General features: G+C 33.8%; 1 protein-coding gene across 3 annotated transcripts in view; it reads right to left on the reverse strand.

The window, feature by feature from the left end:
* Nucleotides 1–16,104, reverse strand: part of TRDN (triadin) — a 407,513-nt gene that overhangs the window by 154,725 nt on the left and 236,684 nt on the right. For all 3 annotated transcript variants that reach the window (XM_063621032.1, XM_055263048.2, XM_055263039.2), the window contains 5 exons: nt 11,503–11,532; nt 5,124–5,153; nt 4,396–4,416; nt 307–339; nt 158–184 (listed from right to left, as the gene is read on the reverse strand). In XM_063621032.1, the coding sequence (XP_063477102.1) occupies nt 158–184; nt 307–339; nt 4,396–4,416; nt 5,124–5,153; nt 11,503–11,532 (141 nt within the window). The remainder of the gene's footprint in view (nt 1–157; nt 185–306; nt 340–4,395; nt 4,417–5,123; nt 5,154–11,502; nt 11,533–16,104) is intronic.

Below are 16,104 nucleotides of genomic sequence, written 5' to 3' on the forward strand. Positions count from 1 at the left end.
TTGATGTTATGTCCATGTCAAGAACTTGGAAAAAACACTGTGAGATGCAAGCATTCCCCACCCTTTACTGGCACTGCCTTACCACCTGTTTGAGGCTATAGCATTAATAAACACTAGACATCAGTATTTGGAGTCCAGCAAGAGTGGTCTTACTCACCTGAGTGTTCTTTCTTTGGTGACTTTGCTGTATCAAAAAGAAAAGAAAAAAAATCAACATTCTATGTCATTCAATTGCAATTCAGTATTCAATTGCAAATCAAATAATATTATGAAACTGTGAGAACAGAGGAACTTGAAAACAGTTACCTGGTTCCACATGTTTTTCTTTCTTTTCCTGTTCTGAAACATATTATTATTGTTATTATTATTATCATTATTATTCTAAAGTTTATGAATCCCAATTTAATTGTTTTAACACAAAGAAACATGCATGTGCTGATGCCAGATTGCAGCAACTAATAATAGCTTACATAAAAAGCCTAAGATTGTATACTTAAAATAATTCTTTCTTCCATTTATCTTGGGAGTTTCCTTATGGGGTAGCATCAAAATATTCTGAATATTAGAAGAATTTGACTTTTTTATAGATGATAAACCAGAAAAATAAAATAGAATCCATAAAGGGTGAAAAAAATTAAATTTGCTATTATATTAGATCAATATGAAATAAATTTGAGTCAAAATAGTAAGTACAAAAGATAATTATTACAGCTTTTTAAGAAATTGCTTAGTTTTTTTGAGACAGGGTGTTGTTCTGTTGCCCAAGTTGTAGCACAGTGTTACAATTCTAGTTCACTGCAGCCTCCACTTCCTGGGCTTAACTGATCCTCCAACCTCAGCCTCCCAGGTAGCTGGGACTACAGGCACACACCACCATTTGTAGCCAGATTTGTAGTGTGTGTGTGTGTATGTGTGTGTGTGGAGACAAAGTCTCACCATGTTGCCCAGGCTGGTATCAAACTTCTGGGCTCAAGAGATCCATACACCTCAGCCTCTTAAAGTGCTAGGATTACAGGCATGAGCCACAGCACCCCACCTTATTGCAGTTATTTTAAAATAATTCTCAGAAAGATGAAGATTAGCACATTTCATGTGGACTGCCTCTTCTAAGAATCTTTTTACATGGAAGAAATAGCTGTTAAGCTAAGACAAAGGCTTTGTGAGGCATATTTAAGACACTAAAATAGAAAAAGAAGTTTCAAGGTAAAACATTTGCCTTGCTTTTAGGACAAATGCTCCTTTTGGAGTCCTCTTTATATAGCGTTTCTTTTCAGGAATCTACTTTTGTCAATATTGTATGAGACAAAGCATTATTTTGTTCTCAAGATTAATCTGACATTTACATTATAATAAGTACTAATTTCATAAGAATTGCAAGCACTAATTTTATATGAAGTGCTATCATCTACGTTTCTATTCTTATTTATTTTGCCTTGACAACCTTGTCAAATTAATTTAAAAGAAGATTTTCAAGAAATACTTTAACATACACACATTTTTATCTGATATTTTAAAGAAGAACGGAAAGATTCTTAAAGTTTTATTTAATGAATAAATTTTGAAGACTAAAATATGTTCATGCTGAAAGAATTCTACAAACTATATTTTAATAATATAGAGTGTCATAGAATGCTACAGTCATCACATCAATTTCTCAAGTACACAATTTTGTTAGTCAGGCTTCTAATTAAATAAGTATGGTATAATGAGCAAGTTATCCTCTTTTAAGACAGCCTTTAAGCAGTAAAACAAAAAAAATGAAACAAATGGCTTGATCAAGTGTTGCAGGTCAAAAAGAAGAAGCTATGACGATTTAGCTAAAATTAAACAAAATGAGAACATTATCAAATGTTGTCTGGCAAATGAAGAGCAATTAAATACATTGTTTGATTTATTGCTTAACTGAAGCTCTAATTATAAAACATTTCCAAGAAATTTGTGATGACAGTCACAAATAATCAGTGATAACAGTAAAAAAAGTACTGGAAGCAGATTTGGACATGCATCAAAATCGAATACCAGCTATACATAAGATTAAAAGTTAAAATAAATTCCCCTCAATCTTAACAGAAAGCTGAAAAATAGCTGTGCTAATTTGTTCATTATATAGGATAGTTCATGGTGTAATTATTGAATTACCTTAGTAAATATACATTGATTTACCCTTTAACTCTACAGGGACTGCAAAATCATGTTTACGGTTGATTTTTGAGGTCTCTTTCTTTTACTTTTTATTTTGAAAAAATTTATAGCTCACAAACATTTACAAAATGTACAGGATGGTCTCTTGTACTTTTCATCCAGTTTCCCTTAACCATAATTAAAAAATATTTGAAAAGTGAACAACCTTTAAGTTGTGATTATTGGAAAAGTAGAAGCAAAATAAAATATAAAATTGGGGTGTACCATTGAGTAAAGCAACCCTCAAGACAAAAAATCCAAATCAAAGAAATTCAAAGATACAACACTAACAATAATAAAAGCAAGTCTAGATGGTAAACCATAGCAAATGAGTGAATTTGAAAAGAATTGATAGGTGTTTTGAAGAAAACTATTTCTTCTCCTTATTGCTGCCCAAGTCACAATCTGCGGACCTTCTCAAGGAGAGAAACAGTTGGGTTGTGAATGAATGCATGAAAAACCATGTTTATTTATTAAGTGCATCAGTGCCCTGAAGATTGCCAAGGAGCTTCAGTGTCTGCCAGGAACTTTTAAATCATATAAACTGTAATAAAGGGCCTTAAGTCTATCTCTGTATGTACTTTAATACTATTTTTCTAATCTCCAATTGTTCTCCATTTTCCTGCTGGTGCAACATTTAGAGTGCTTTCTGTATCTCTGTGCCAGTACTCATCAGTAGCTCTGCACACACATAAATCTGGAGCTGAGAGAACTCACACCTCTCTACAGATGGATTGCTCCCCCTGGGTGAGTTGTAGTATAGTTTCATGAGTGTCTCCACAGGGCATTTTAGAGCATTTTTACAACATCGAATGTCTCAGCATCTTTACTTTTTTGTAGGGCCAAAACATACGTATATTTTAATTGATATATATTTTAAAATATATTTTTGATATCACTAGAATCTTAAAATCTATATTGCTGGTAATGTGCTAATTTTTAATAGCAAATTGAATAAGATTAGGTGGGCTTTTTTTTTGCTTTCTTTTGTTAAGCATATCCTGTTTTCTTCAGAGGAGAACATATATTTGTGAAAGACATATCTTAAGATATTGAGCTTGACTGAATTGTTAGCAAACAGTCTTTTTTTTTTTTTTTATTATACTTTAGGGTTTTAGGGTACATGTGCACAATGTGCAGATTTGTTACATATGTATCCATGTGCCATGTTGATTTCCTGCACCCATTAACTCGTCATTTAGCATTAGGTGTATCTCCTAATGCTGTCCCTCCCCCCTCCCCCCACCCCACAACAGTCCCCGGAGCGTGATGTTCCCCTTCCTGTGTCCATGAGTTCTCCTTGTTCAATTCCCACCTATGAGTGAGAACATGCGGTGTTTGGTTTTTTGTCCTTGAGATAGTTTACTGAGAATGATGTTTTCCAGTTTCATCCATGTCCCTACAAAGGACACGAACTCATCATTTTTTATGGCTGCATAGTATTCCATGGTGTATATGCGCCACATTTTCTTAATCCAGTCTATCGTTGTTGGACATTTGGGTTGGTTCCAACTCTTTGCTATTGTGAATAGTGCCGCAATAAACATACGTGTGCATGTGTCTTTATAGCAGCATGATTTATAGTCCTTTGGGTATATACCCAGTAATGGGATGGCTGGGTCAAATGGTATTTCTAGTTCGAGATCCCTGAGGAATCGCCACACTGCAAACAGTCTTAATAGTGTATTAAAGCAACAGTGGATGAGGCTGAATAGCAACGCTATTAGAGCTCATAGTGCGTGTAGGGGGCAAATTATGTCTTGGGAAAAATGTCATATATCACATGGGCATGCCAAAATATCTACAGATTACAAAAAGAAAGATAGGGAAAAGATTGTAAAACTAGTCTGTAAAAGAACTTCTAGTCAATCTTCAAGGGACTGACAACTAACCAGATTAGGACTAAATTTACAAAAACATAAGTCAGTTTGGGTTAATGCAATGCAGTTTTACTTTTGATTACAAGCCCGTCAAGAGTATTGTTAGATGATTGCATGAGCTTGAGAAAGAGTTCTAAAAATGATTACTATGCTTCTCAGTCCACTTTAACCCCCAGACTGTATATTTTTTCACTTGTACAAAAAACAACAGAGTTCACATGCATAAAACATAGGAAAGGCGGATTCAAAATTGCAGGTCTAAATACAGCAGCAGGCAAATAATAGTAGTAAAAAAAAAAAAAAGTACACAAATACACTGCATGCATTTCCTTACTTTTTCCCTTGGGTTGTTCTACTGAAAGAAATAGAAACAAAATCATTGCTCTTAAAACTTTTAAGATAAAATGTACTACCCTACATATTGATTAGACTGTAATTTTTCCCACCCCTCCTTCCAATTTTCTCTCCTTAAATTTCACAATGAGGTGAAATTTCACAGTGAGGCTCTGAGGTATTGTTAATTACTGTAGGTGCTTCCATAATTTGATTGGCAAATATTATTTGACAATAAATTAACCCAGGATCATACTGTTTACCATTTTAAATTACACCTGATATGTGTCTCTTAAACACGTAAAAACACTATGTGAACGAGTCTAGGAGGCACAGGTATACTTGCCAAATGAATTATTCAAGATTGAAAGGAACAAATCAGTTCCTAATTGATGCTAGTCTATCAAAAAGTAATTTAGTGTGTGCTTTCTAGTAAAATAAATGTTTGATACTGAAAATTTTTCAATTTCTTGTCAAGTAAACATTTCTTTGGAAACAATTACTGTGAAAGGATATGCAGTATTTATTTCTATTACTGCCAAATACTTCTCATAGCAGTAGTCAGAATAGATTTAGCTCTCTCTCTCTCTCTCTGTCTCTCAATCTCAATCATTTTTTCTTCTCCTCTGTCTCACACATAATTCCTTCTCCTACATCAATCCTTTAAGAGGGTATGCTATTTCAGGGTTCATCAAACATAAGGCAGAAAAAAAGAAATATGTCCAGTACCTTCTGCAGGTTTTTTTGTTTTCTTGGAATCTGAAAACACACAGATAAATTATTAATAAAACAGATATAATAAATCAACAGCTGATTAGCTCACAACAAATTTCTATAAACAATGAAATAAAATTGATTATTCAACAAATTAATCATTTGTATATTTCTAGAATATGAGACTTAGAAACTGTTATGTTTTGTGGGAATGAGTATTAGAGTGAAGTAGGAGTGAGAAACTCTTTATAAAATATATTAATAATATTTTATAAAGAATATAAAACATTGAAGACTATAAAGGAAAATATACCCACATATAATTTATAAAGAAATTTTGTTTTGCCTATATAAGTTAATAACCTGTTAATTGAACATCAAACTGAGTAAATATATGCTCTGTTTCCATAAAGATGCTTAGGAGTTCATGAAGTTAACTTGAAACTTTCATTTGTTCAATCTAAGTCAGTCCAGGTGAATTATGTTGCACTGTCTTTGAATAATCAATACACTTCCAATATAGATATTCAGGTATTCTTATGGTAGTGGAAAAGAAATAGATTAGTGTTGACTCATGGGTTACTGATGAACACATCATTATATTTATAACTGTTATGTAGTAATGTCTATTTAGTGGTCAAATGACATCTATTTCATTTATAGTAGATGGGCATTAGCCTAGATCTGATAAATTTACTATTTTCTATTATTTAGGCCATGAACCTTTCTGCTCCTACCACTTGAAAATGAAAACAAGAGGTTTTTAAGCTCATTTGTTTTAAGATTGAAGCACCTGAGCTTGAATTTTCGCTTAGAATATTTTATTTTTTAATCTTCTTTGTCCTTTTACTGTTTCTGTAAGACTTTTTAAATCCTCTATTACTGAAATTAGAACCATAATAATGAACTATGAATTGATACCTGCAAAAGGTAGTTAAATTGTTTTCTGGCTTACAATTATCTGGCTTGGAACCTAGAACAGTAGATATTCACTAATAGTTTACAAGTTAATGGATTTCTGTGCCTTACAGTGGTGTGGTGGTATCACAACTTCACTTCCACGATGAAGAAAGGGAACTAAAATGTTTGGATATGACAATGGATTCATTGTCTCTACACAAAAGGCAGTTATATGGTCAACAAAATTTTTTATGTAAAAATGATAATCAATGCCAGTAACACTGTGGTGAAGGTAATGTCCCGCTTCCGTAGATGTATAAGCTAGAAACATATTTTAGGAAACAAACTAAGAAAAGAATCCAGAAAGTCATAAAAATTAACATGCTTTTTGATGTGGTAATTCCATTTCTAGAAATCCAAAGAGAAAAAAAGCAATATTATCATAAAAATATATATTTAGGGAAATGCTTTTCTCATGACATTGCTTTGTGTCCTCTCAGTAATGGGAATATTAAACACTACCCTCTGAACAAAAGGAGAATGTTGATGAATTTGTGGTATATTCACACAATGGAAAAATACACAATTATTCAAATGATGTTTTGCTAATTATGCTATAATTTGGAAAATGTTAACTAAGTAAGATTAAATAATGCAAAATAAAAATAAAAGCGTAACATAAAATGACCTTTTGTGTGCATGTGAGTGTGTATGAAGAAATATTAGAAGAAAATATGCCAACATACTAATGGTAGTTGTGGACAGATTAAATAATTAGGCAAGATTTTATTACCTCTCTTTCTGAATTTCAAATTTTTCTGTAACACGAATATGTTTTATTTGTAAGGGAAAAAAAAAACCTTGATTTAAAAAATAATTGATTCCTGGGATGAAACATTTACTTATTCATCATTTGTTAAACACTATTGTGTCCAGCACACTACAGTGAAAATAATTTTAGAATAGATTTTTTTTAATTAACCCCAGCTCTGAAAACCAATCTAAAAAATATTCTTGCTATTTAGTTTGTTATCAGGAATTTTAAATTAGTAGGCTAAATTTGCTATCTGAAACATATGTGCTTTGCAAACATTTTCTCTTTCATTTTCTTCCTGAATAATTATTTTAATTGGATAAGCAAGCAATTCAAATATACAGAAAAAATATGACATAAAACAGTTTTATATTAACAATATGCAGTGACCACTTCTACTTAAAACATAAGAATCTTATAAGACAACAGCTTAAGGTATAAACTTGATAGTTCAATGTCCATTGTAAATTATCAATTAGTTTGACTCCAGTATACTAAAATAGGATTTCTGCCTGCCCAAGCAGTTGTGTGTTCCTCACTGAACAATCTCTTGAGTCCAGAATATAGCCAATAGGAAAAGCATAGGAGGACTATGAAGAGAACATAGTCATGTAGGAATAAATTCAACCTAAAGTTTGGGGGAAATGTGGGAACAGAGAGAAGATAAAACATGGCATATTAGAACAAGATTATTTCCAATCCCTATATTCTCTGACCAGATACTGGAATGGAATATGTATAGAAAGTTCAATATAATAAATGTAACTATAGAATATCTATAATTTTAATCTGCCTTTCTATTTTCTAATAAGAATCAATAATATATTTTATCAGATATCAATTGTACTAAAATGAAAGAATAAAACATAATATAAAGTCCAGGGTCAGGCAAATGAAATTCACAAGTTATGTATTTTCTTTTGGAGTCAACAGTGCAACAGAAATATAGAACTAAAGTAATAGAGCAACTTAAAAATATAGTGCTTGGAGTCCAAAGATCACATACTGACCCTGAAGAGCTATTAATACTAGCTGGTAATAGTCATGCTATTAAACTTCATTATGCCTTTTCAGCATTCTTGGCTCAAACAGCTTAAAACATTACAAAGGCTTACTTGGTCAATATACTTCCCTGAAGACCATCTGCCCAATAATCTGGGCAGTAGTCTTTTAAGAACATTGAGGCTCCCAGCACCTGTGATTTAAAAGCAGTGATGTGTTTGCAATCTGTTCAATCCATCAGTCACTCATCTGTAGCAGTGTCTCAAGTAAGGCCTATTATGTTCATAAGTGATGCCAGATGAAAATGAAATACCAGCCAGCCGCGGTGGCTCACGCCTGTAATCCCAGCATTTTGGGAGGCCGAGGCGTGTGGATCTCTAGGTCAGGAGATCGAGACCATCCTGGCTAACATGGTGAAACCCCGTCTCTACTAAAAATACAAAAACAATTAGCCGGGCGTGGTGGCGGGCGCCTGTAATCCCAGCTACTCGGAGGCTGAGGCAGGAGAATGGCGTGAACTCGGGAGGCGGAGCTTGCAGTGAGCCGAGATTGCGCCACTGCACCCCAGCCTGGGCGACGGAGCGAGACTCCGTCTCAAAAAAAAAGAAATACCAATTTATATTGAAGGGAAAAGTTAATTTTCTGATAGCCTACTAGTGCTAGTACTGAAGTATCCTATCTCCTTTTTGGAACCTGCCTGATCGACAACTTTAGTCAATTACAATACTAGGAATTTTGCTTTGTTTTTCAGCGTGATTTATCTTCGGGTCTGAATCTGGAAGCCATAGAACTAGGGACTAATTCTCACATGTATTCAGCTCTATTTTCTCTAGTTATAGTAAAAAATAAATCTCATCTGGCTGGTTCTCAGTGGATTTCTATCTTTCAGAAGATAACCTGGAATTCCTAGAATTCCAGTTGCTAGGAATTCATCACTCAATCTGAGTTTAGATGAATAAGATCTACCTGGATCTGCTTGTACAATTGAAGAAGCAGCTAGTGATTACACACACCTAAGAAGAACAGTCAATAGCTGATTATAACTTCCCAAACCTAAAATGCTCACTGGAATATACTTCCTAGTAGTTAAAAAAAAAATCATTCCTTGCCTGTGGTGTGAGAAAACAGGTACCTATTTATATTTCTTCTGGGTGTTATATTTATCTTGAGTCCTGAATATTACTGGTGCATGCATAGAATATATATTTGTTTAGAAATGTGCAAACCAAGGAAATGTGTTCATCCTCCATAAGGGATAAAAGTTAATTGGACATGGTCCCTTAAGACAAAAGGCTTAAGTCAATTAGAGTAATAGGAAAATAAACACAAGTAACATGAAGTACAAGGTGGCAAGAAATAAATAATAGTAGAGAGATACAAATGGGAGATTATACATGCAGTAAAGTACTTTTAATTGGTAGCATCAGACCGACTTCTCAGAGACAGGAAAATGTATGAATATTCATAGAAGGAAAAAGGATAAGCTCTGTTAGGATAATAGCAAGAACAAAGGCAGGATGCCACATTGTATATGTAAAATAGAGAACGACTTGGTACAGATGAAGATGATAAAGGAAGAAACTGGGTGAGAGTATCGGATAACAGCTCACCATGATATCTTGGCAACTTTGCACATATCCGTACAGGCCATGCAGGTAAAGTTTTGAACCACAGTTAATTTAAGTTTTGGTAGGATGCTTTGTGATTCTCCCAGAACATAGAAAGAAGGGAGGCTTGTAAAGACCTGCTGTGAGACCACCTCCCACATGGCTCCCTATCTCTCCCAGGAGGATGTCAAGAGGCAGCTTCTCATCACCTCCTGATTCTGCCTGAAGCTGCCTGGAATGGAGCTGCAGACCACAAAATCATTTTGCTGTAGTCTGGATTAGCTCCTCAGCAATGACGTGTCCCCAACTTGTGTTGCATTATCTGGCCCCTTTTGTTTGGGCTTCATCCTTTTTGGTGTGTGGGGCAACAACCTTGGAGAGCTGGAACCTCTAGGTACTCTTACCTTTGCTATGAAAGTAATAAATTGTCTCAATCTTAAAAGGGATCATTGCATCTTTACTGTTGGAATTGTTTAGGCCTTGGTCATGACCTTGCCTTGATGTACGCTTAATAGGCAGTTAGGAAAGACGATTCAGAAAAAGAATTTAAAAACTTTAATTGCAGGTTAAGGCTTGTAGAGCATATTCAGAGTCAGTGTAAAGCCACTCAATATTTTAAATAGGTTATCATATGAAAAGTTGAATGAAATCGGTTGAATATTTTGGAAAGAGGTAATATTAGAGGCAAATTAATTATTTTCGTCAAAGTTTTTCATTTTCACCTCAGGACTCCTTTAAAATCTTAACTATTAAAACTCCCAAACAACTTTTATTTATGTAGCTTCTTTCTATTGATGCTTATAATTTTTAAAAAAATTAAAGCTGAGGAAATTTTTAAAATATGGTATTATTTATGCATTTATTAAAAATAATAAAGCTGTTAAATGTTAACATAAATAACATATTTTTATGATCGACACACTTCCCAATACAAAAAAAATGGTGCAATGAGTGACTTTTTAATTACTTTTGTGAATATTATTAATGTCTGGTTTAATGAGAAAGCAATAGGATTTGCACATCTGCTTGGGCATTTACCGTGTTGTATTATTACCATTGTTTAGCCTCTAGAAGTCTCTATTGCAAACTCAAGTGAGAACGACAGTGAGAAAGGCAAACGAAAACTTCCTATCATTTATAAAAATAATTTTAACCTTATAGAACCACTGAAAAGGTCTCAGAGACCCACAGGAGTCCTTGACCACTGATTTTGGAGATTATTGTTCTGGTTTACATGAGAAGTTAGTAAAACCAACAGGAGGTCACAAATGGCAATGTTAGATCACAAATAAAGAACTGGATCCTGTGAATGAAGATTAGTTGTTCTAATTGTTATAGGAAGAATTAAGCAAAAGGATAGTTCAGTAAAAGTGAAAATTCTGGAGGACTAAATGTCAGGGGAAAAATAAAAAAATGGGGTTGAAGCTGATACCAATATTTCAGTCTTGCTGCCTACAAGGAGTGTTTTATATGTTTTTTAGCTGGTCATGGACACTGGATGTCTTGAATCTACATAAGCACAGCTTATCCCAAGCTCCTCCAATATTGCATATTGATTATGGACAATGTTTCAAAAGGAGAAAAAATGAAAAGAGGTATATAAGCCAGAAAAAAATAGAACAAAAAAATCCTAGAGGAAGAGCAATGGGAGGAAAAAAAAAAAACAAAAAAACAGACAGAAAGCTTAAAGCTGTGAAATTGAAACTTGACTACTGTTTTATATACCCCGAAGGCTTAGAAGACTTTGATTTGAATGCCGATGAGAATGAGTCTGTATTATACATAGTTCTGAAATTTGATAAAACTGTCAACAGAGTAGGAGCCCTAGGATTTTGAGAAGCTATGTTTTATTCCTTATATCTTGAGAAAGACTAGATTAAAATTACTTTCAAAAAGTAGCTCACCCTTCTGTGTGAGGTGAAGTAGAAAAAGCACATTCATGCAAAATGTATGCACATAATAGATCCAGTTATCCAAGGGGAATATAGACAGAATAGCAGTCAAAACCCAACTCAGGATATTGGTAAATTGTACTCACAAAAGGCTCAGTGGGATTTTGCATAAAACATACCTTCCTTCTTTTCATCCTTTTTAGCTGCTGCTGAAATAATGAAAATAGATTTAAGGCATATGAAATGACCATTCCTCAGAATACTCCCCAGAATATGAGAATGTATTCTATATATTCATAAATTCAGTGGTCACCTACACACTAATCAATTCATCCAAATCTATGATAGGAGTGTAAGCAGAAAATATTACTTCATATAAAGATTTTTGTAAACTCAGAAATAAGCATTAGCAAAAGAAGAATAAAAATATATGGAGTTATGTAGATAAGAAGTCAAATTTATATGTATATGCTTAGTGTAAATTCATTTTAGATTTTAAATTGTTATATCTGAGGAAACCACAATCTCTTCTAGAAGGTCATAAAATATAGGCTGTGACTGGATTAATCAACAAAAGTGGAAGTGATATTCCAAAAATTATCTATGCTTAGCTACTGAGGAATTATATACCAGTCTGCAGTCTACATTTGCATTTATAATAACCATGTATAAAATGCCCAATTTCAGGAAGGGAAAATAAATATCCTACCCTCCTTTTAGCAAACTAATGTCTTCTTTTACATAGAGAAAAAGGTACAGAACACTTTAATCACTTTTGAATTCTGGCTTCCTCTGTGCTGACATTTATCTAATTCTGGACTATGAATCTAAATCTGGATCCACGTTGTTGCTTATGAGTATTACCAGAAATATTTGGGAGAGGCGCTCAACAGGCTTAGGATTGTTCCAAGCAATATGACCCCTGGTTCTGTGTAATGTTTATCCAGGAGCCAAAATCATTCAGAGGTATCTTAGGCCACATTAGTTGAATTTGAGATTGTGCATATTCCAGTATGGTAATCTCACCTCAGCAGGATAGAATGTTGGGGATCACTTAGAAACAACACTTAGAAAACACTTAGAAACAACTGCTATGGACATTTGTTCTGTGCTACAATTGCCAAAGCTCTTTCAGGTACATCCTCTTATTGGGTCTTCATCATGACCTTGTTATAAAAGGCAGCCCAGAGCAGAAAATGAAGCCTCTGAAACATTAAAATAATTTGCAGAGTATAAGCAGCAGAATTGGCTCTAAAAATCAGGAATAAAAGATAGGAAGAAAATGTGTTTTAATTTACGACAGGTTATTTTTCTCTATTTTCTAAATGTTATTGACGTGCTATTACTTTTGTAGTAGAAAAGTGAATTTACAAATAAGTTAATTCTACTTTGGGACATTTGTTTCTTTTTAATGTAGTTTTAACTAATAATACACAAAACGTATAGCAGATTTACATTTATAATGTTTTTAGGTTAAGAAATTGTTTATTCCGATGATACAATAAGGACAAAAACAAAGATAACACTGAAAATGAATTAAAGGACAGGGACATGGCCTGATGAATTTCAAAGCCATGAGGTTTAATTTCAGTAAGTCTCTGAGTTTGACTCAACAGACTTGTTTGTTGTTGATTCTTTACATTGAAAATAAGAATTTTCTTCAAAAAATTTTATAATTTTCAAAATCATCCAATCATGATTTGGACGGATGGGTTTGGGGAACTCTTTAAAGAAAGACAAAATGAAACAACACAAAATTACCCCCTTGAAGGAGCTCTGGTCAATGAATTGCTCTGAACTCTAAACTTCATCAATTTAACCATAAACACACATCTATAGGGCAACCTGACACAGGCCTTGACCAACGCCAAAAAGAGGGCTGAGAATGTGAATACATTTAGCAAAACTGTAGTTTCTTACAAATTCTACAGACAAGAAACCCTCTGAAACTTAAATTCCTTCAAGAATTAGCAAAATCTTGTTAAATTACAACAAATTTTTTGATTTCTAAAATAATACATGAAAAATATCTGTACATATGCATGTAGAGATGTAAGCATTCATGTATGCACATGTATCTTCTTTTTTCCCATTCTTATATATTTGATAGTTTCAGTTTCCAGTTTTCAGTGACAATGGAGACAGCTGAATGAAGGAGTTTGACCTATTCCATCATAACTGATTCTGGTTTCTATTGTTGCCCTGGATCCCTTGAAGGCGCATGGCTTTTATTTATTGCCAACTGGAAAGCCATGTTATCTACCAAGCTGGATTCCAGGCCCGCAAGCTAATCAAAGCCAGGGTCTTGGGATTCAATTGTTTCTAGAACGGTTTTGTAGCTTGTGTTCCATATGTCCCACTTCTGGTCCTCAAATTCAGCTTGCCTGGTTCTAATCTACTTAACTCTGTTATGGGATTGGATGACTCTTGAATTTACTGAGTAGACATGGTTCTCAATACCTGGGGTTTTGGTTTTCACGTTATAAAAAGACTGGAATGGCTAACATTCTAGTTTTGTTGATGTTGTTCTCTTTCTGTGTTCTTCCTATAGTATCCAGGAGATTCTTAGTGTTTGCTTCAGGAATCCAGAAGAAAAAAGCCAGTGGAAATACACTAACACAGAGTACACATACCCCATCTTTTAAGCCGAGTTCCATTATGGCATGTGTTCTCTCTTTGGCATTTTAATACCACTAGGTGTCTACCTCACCATTGCACCTAACTGATTAAAAAAAAAAATTCCCCATCTCTCTCCTTCCTTTCCCATTTGGGTCTATATCAATTTCTTCCAACAATTTTTTATGTAATATCTATGAACTAGATTGATCCCCCATCTAAATTCTAATTGGCTACAAAAAAATTATTGTCCAATTATTTTCCTTCTGCTCAACATTCATCCACTGAAGAGTGAATCATCTTTTCCCTTCAACTAGTTTCTTCCCTTGAAACCTAATATTTGTGACAATTACCATCTCCTAATTACCCAGTTTCCAAAGCTCAGTATCATTTTTATTCTTTTCCTTTGTTTCTTTGGATATATTCTATCAGACATTAGTTCTTCAAAATGTTAATGACATTTGTGCTTTTTTCCTTATGTCATTGCCACCATCCTCATTGAGGTTATTGTCTCATGTCTTAATAGAAACAAAAGCCATTCCTTATATTTACCTAAATTTCTTAGATCTCCAAATTGGAATTTCCTGTAGTAGTGAGATATTTATTTTGTTGCCTCCTCAGTGCCTCAAAACTTTGTTAAAATAATTTCCTTAAATTATTTTAAAATTCCAAATAATATATGCTAAATCTTAATAATAGTTATAAATAAATATGAACATATATACATACATATGTATGGAAAACCAGATTTTTCATATGTCCTTTGTTGTAAAGGTTAAAAATAAATAAATGAACAGATCTAATCTAGCCTTTTACCATGCCACAAAGATCATGATCAATTTTGTCACTTTATACTTCAAAAACATCAGTCTACTCTAGGATTATTGCCAATTTTGTTTAAGTTTTGTCTCCACGTGAAGTACTTGCAAATATTAATTATTTCTATGCATAATTTAATTATATGCCTATGGCATTAAAATAAACATATCTTAGAAAGATCTATGGAGGATTTGCAAAGATGTGAATGATATGCAATCCTGCTTTGGTGTGTCCCTGCATTGGCGTGTCATTTTTATTTTAGTAAACGCATACACAGAATGCCTCACTCTTGCCTTGTTCACTGTGCTTCATCAATCTTTTCATCCAATTTCCTTCCAAGGATAATTCTAACAAGACTTTGAAACTCTAGGTTACTATTTGCTCAAAAATAAATATTTTATTCCAAAACAATAAGCTCTGAGGTTGCCTTGTCCAATGTAGTTTAAATCTTGAATGGTTAAATGTAGTTTAAAGAGTCCATAGCCTCAAGCTCAAATATGAACCAAATTTTCAGATATCTCTTCATTTTCCTCCTCATGAATGCCTGTAACACGAAGCTGAAGTAACTAACACAAAATTCCTGCCTCGAGTCATAGTTCCACATCTACACTATGGTCCTCAGAAGTCTCAGTCAAACAGAAGGGGCCTAAGGTGATTGTGGTTTTCTGTTAAAACATATATGCACTAATAGCAGTGATTTCTTAAACTGGTAGTCATTGGCTTGAGGAACTCACCTTGACCTGCGTTTTCGTGTATTAAAAAACCAAAGTTAATAATATTTGTCCTGCCTTTCTACCGTTCATAATATTTACTATATTCCCTATCAGAACTTTCCTAAAGAAAAACAAGTTTTTCAACATGAAAACTAAAAACTGGTATCATAGCTTTTAATCATTCTAGCTTATTTAGCTCACAGACAACAACATCCTTGAGTCAAATGGCATTTAACAAACCCATGTTACCAATATTTTGGGGGGTGATTCTGCATGCTGCTGGGTCCAAGATTAAATACAAGAGAAAAATTTTGCTCAGATATAATACATTCGGTCATACGTCATGTGAAATGCTAAGGAGTCTGCTATGAGAGCCTTCTACCCCTGAAAATTGTACCACCACCTATGTGCATCTCCTTTATTGCTTGCTGTTATATAATCTAGCATAGAAGAGATGATAAAGATCTTCTCCAGTAAATATTGTATTTTTTATTTTCTAAGTGTGTTCCACAAAGTTTTGCCACATAACAAAAGCAGAACACTTGTACTCTTCCCTTAGGCTTTCATCAAATTAATCCTCATGGTGTGAGATGAAACCACTTTTGATATCCTGAAGATATTTGTAAATGGTGA

Source organism: Symphalangus syndactylus, chromosome 2 (genome assembly GCF_028878055.3).
Source record: "Symphalangus syndactylus isolate Jambi chromosome 2, NHGRI_mSymSyn1-v2.1_pri, whole genome shotgun sequence".
Classification (NCBI taxonomy): Eukaryota; Metazoa; Chordata; class Mammalia; order Primates; family Hylobatidae; genus Symphalangus; species Symphalangus syndactylus.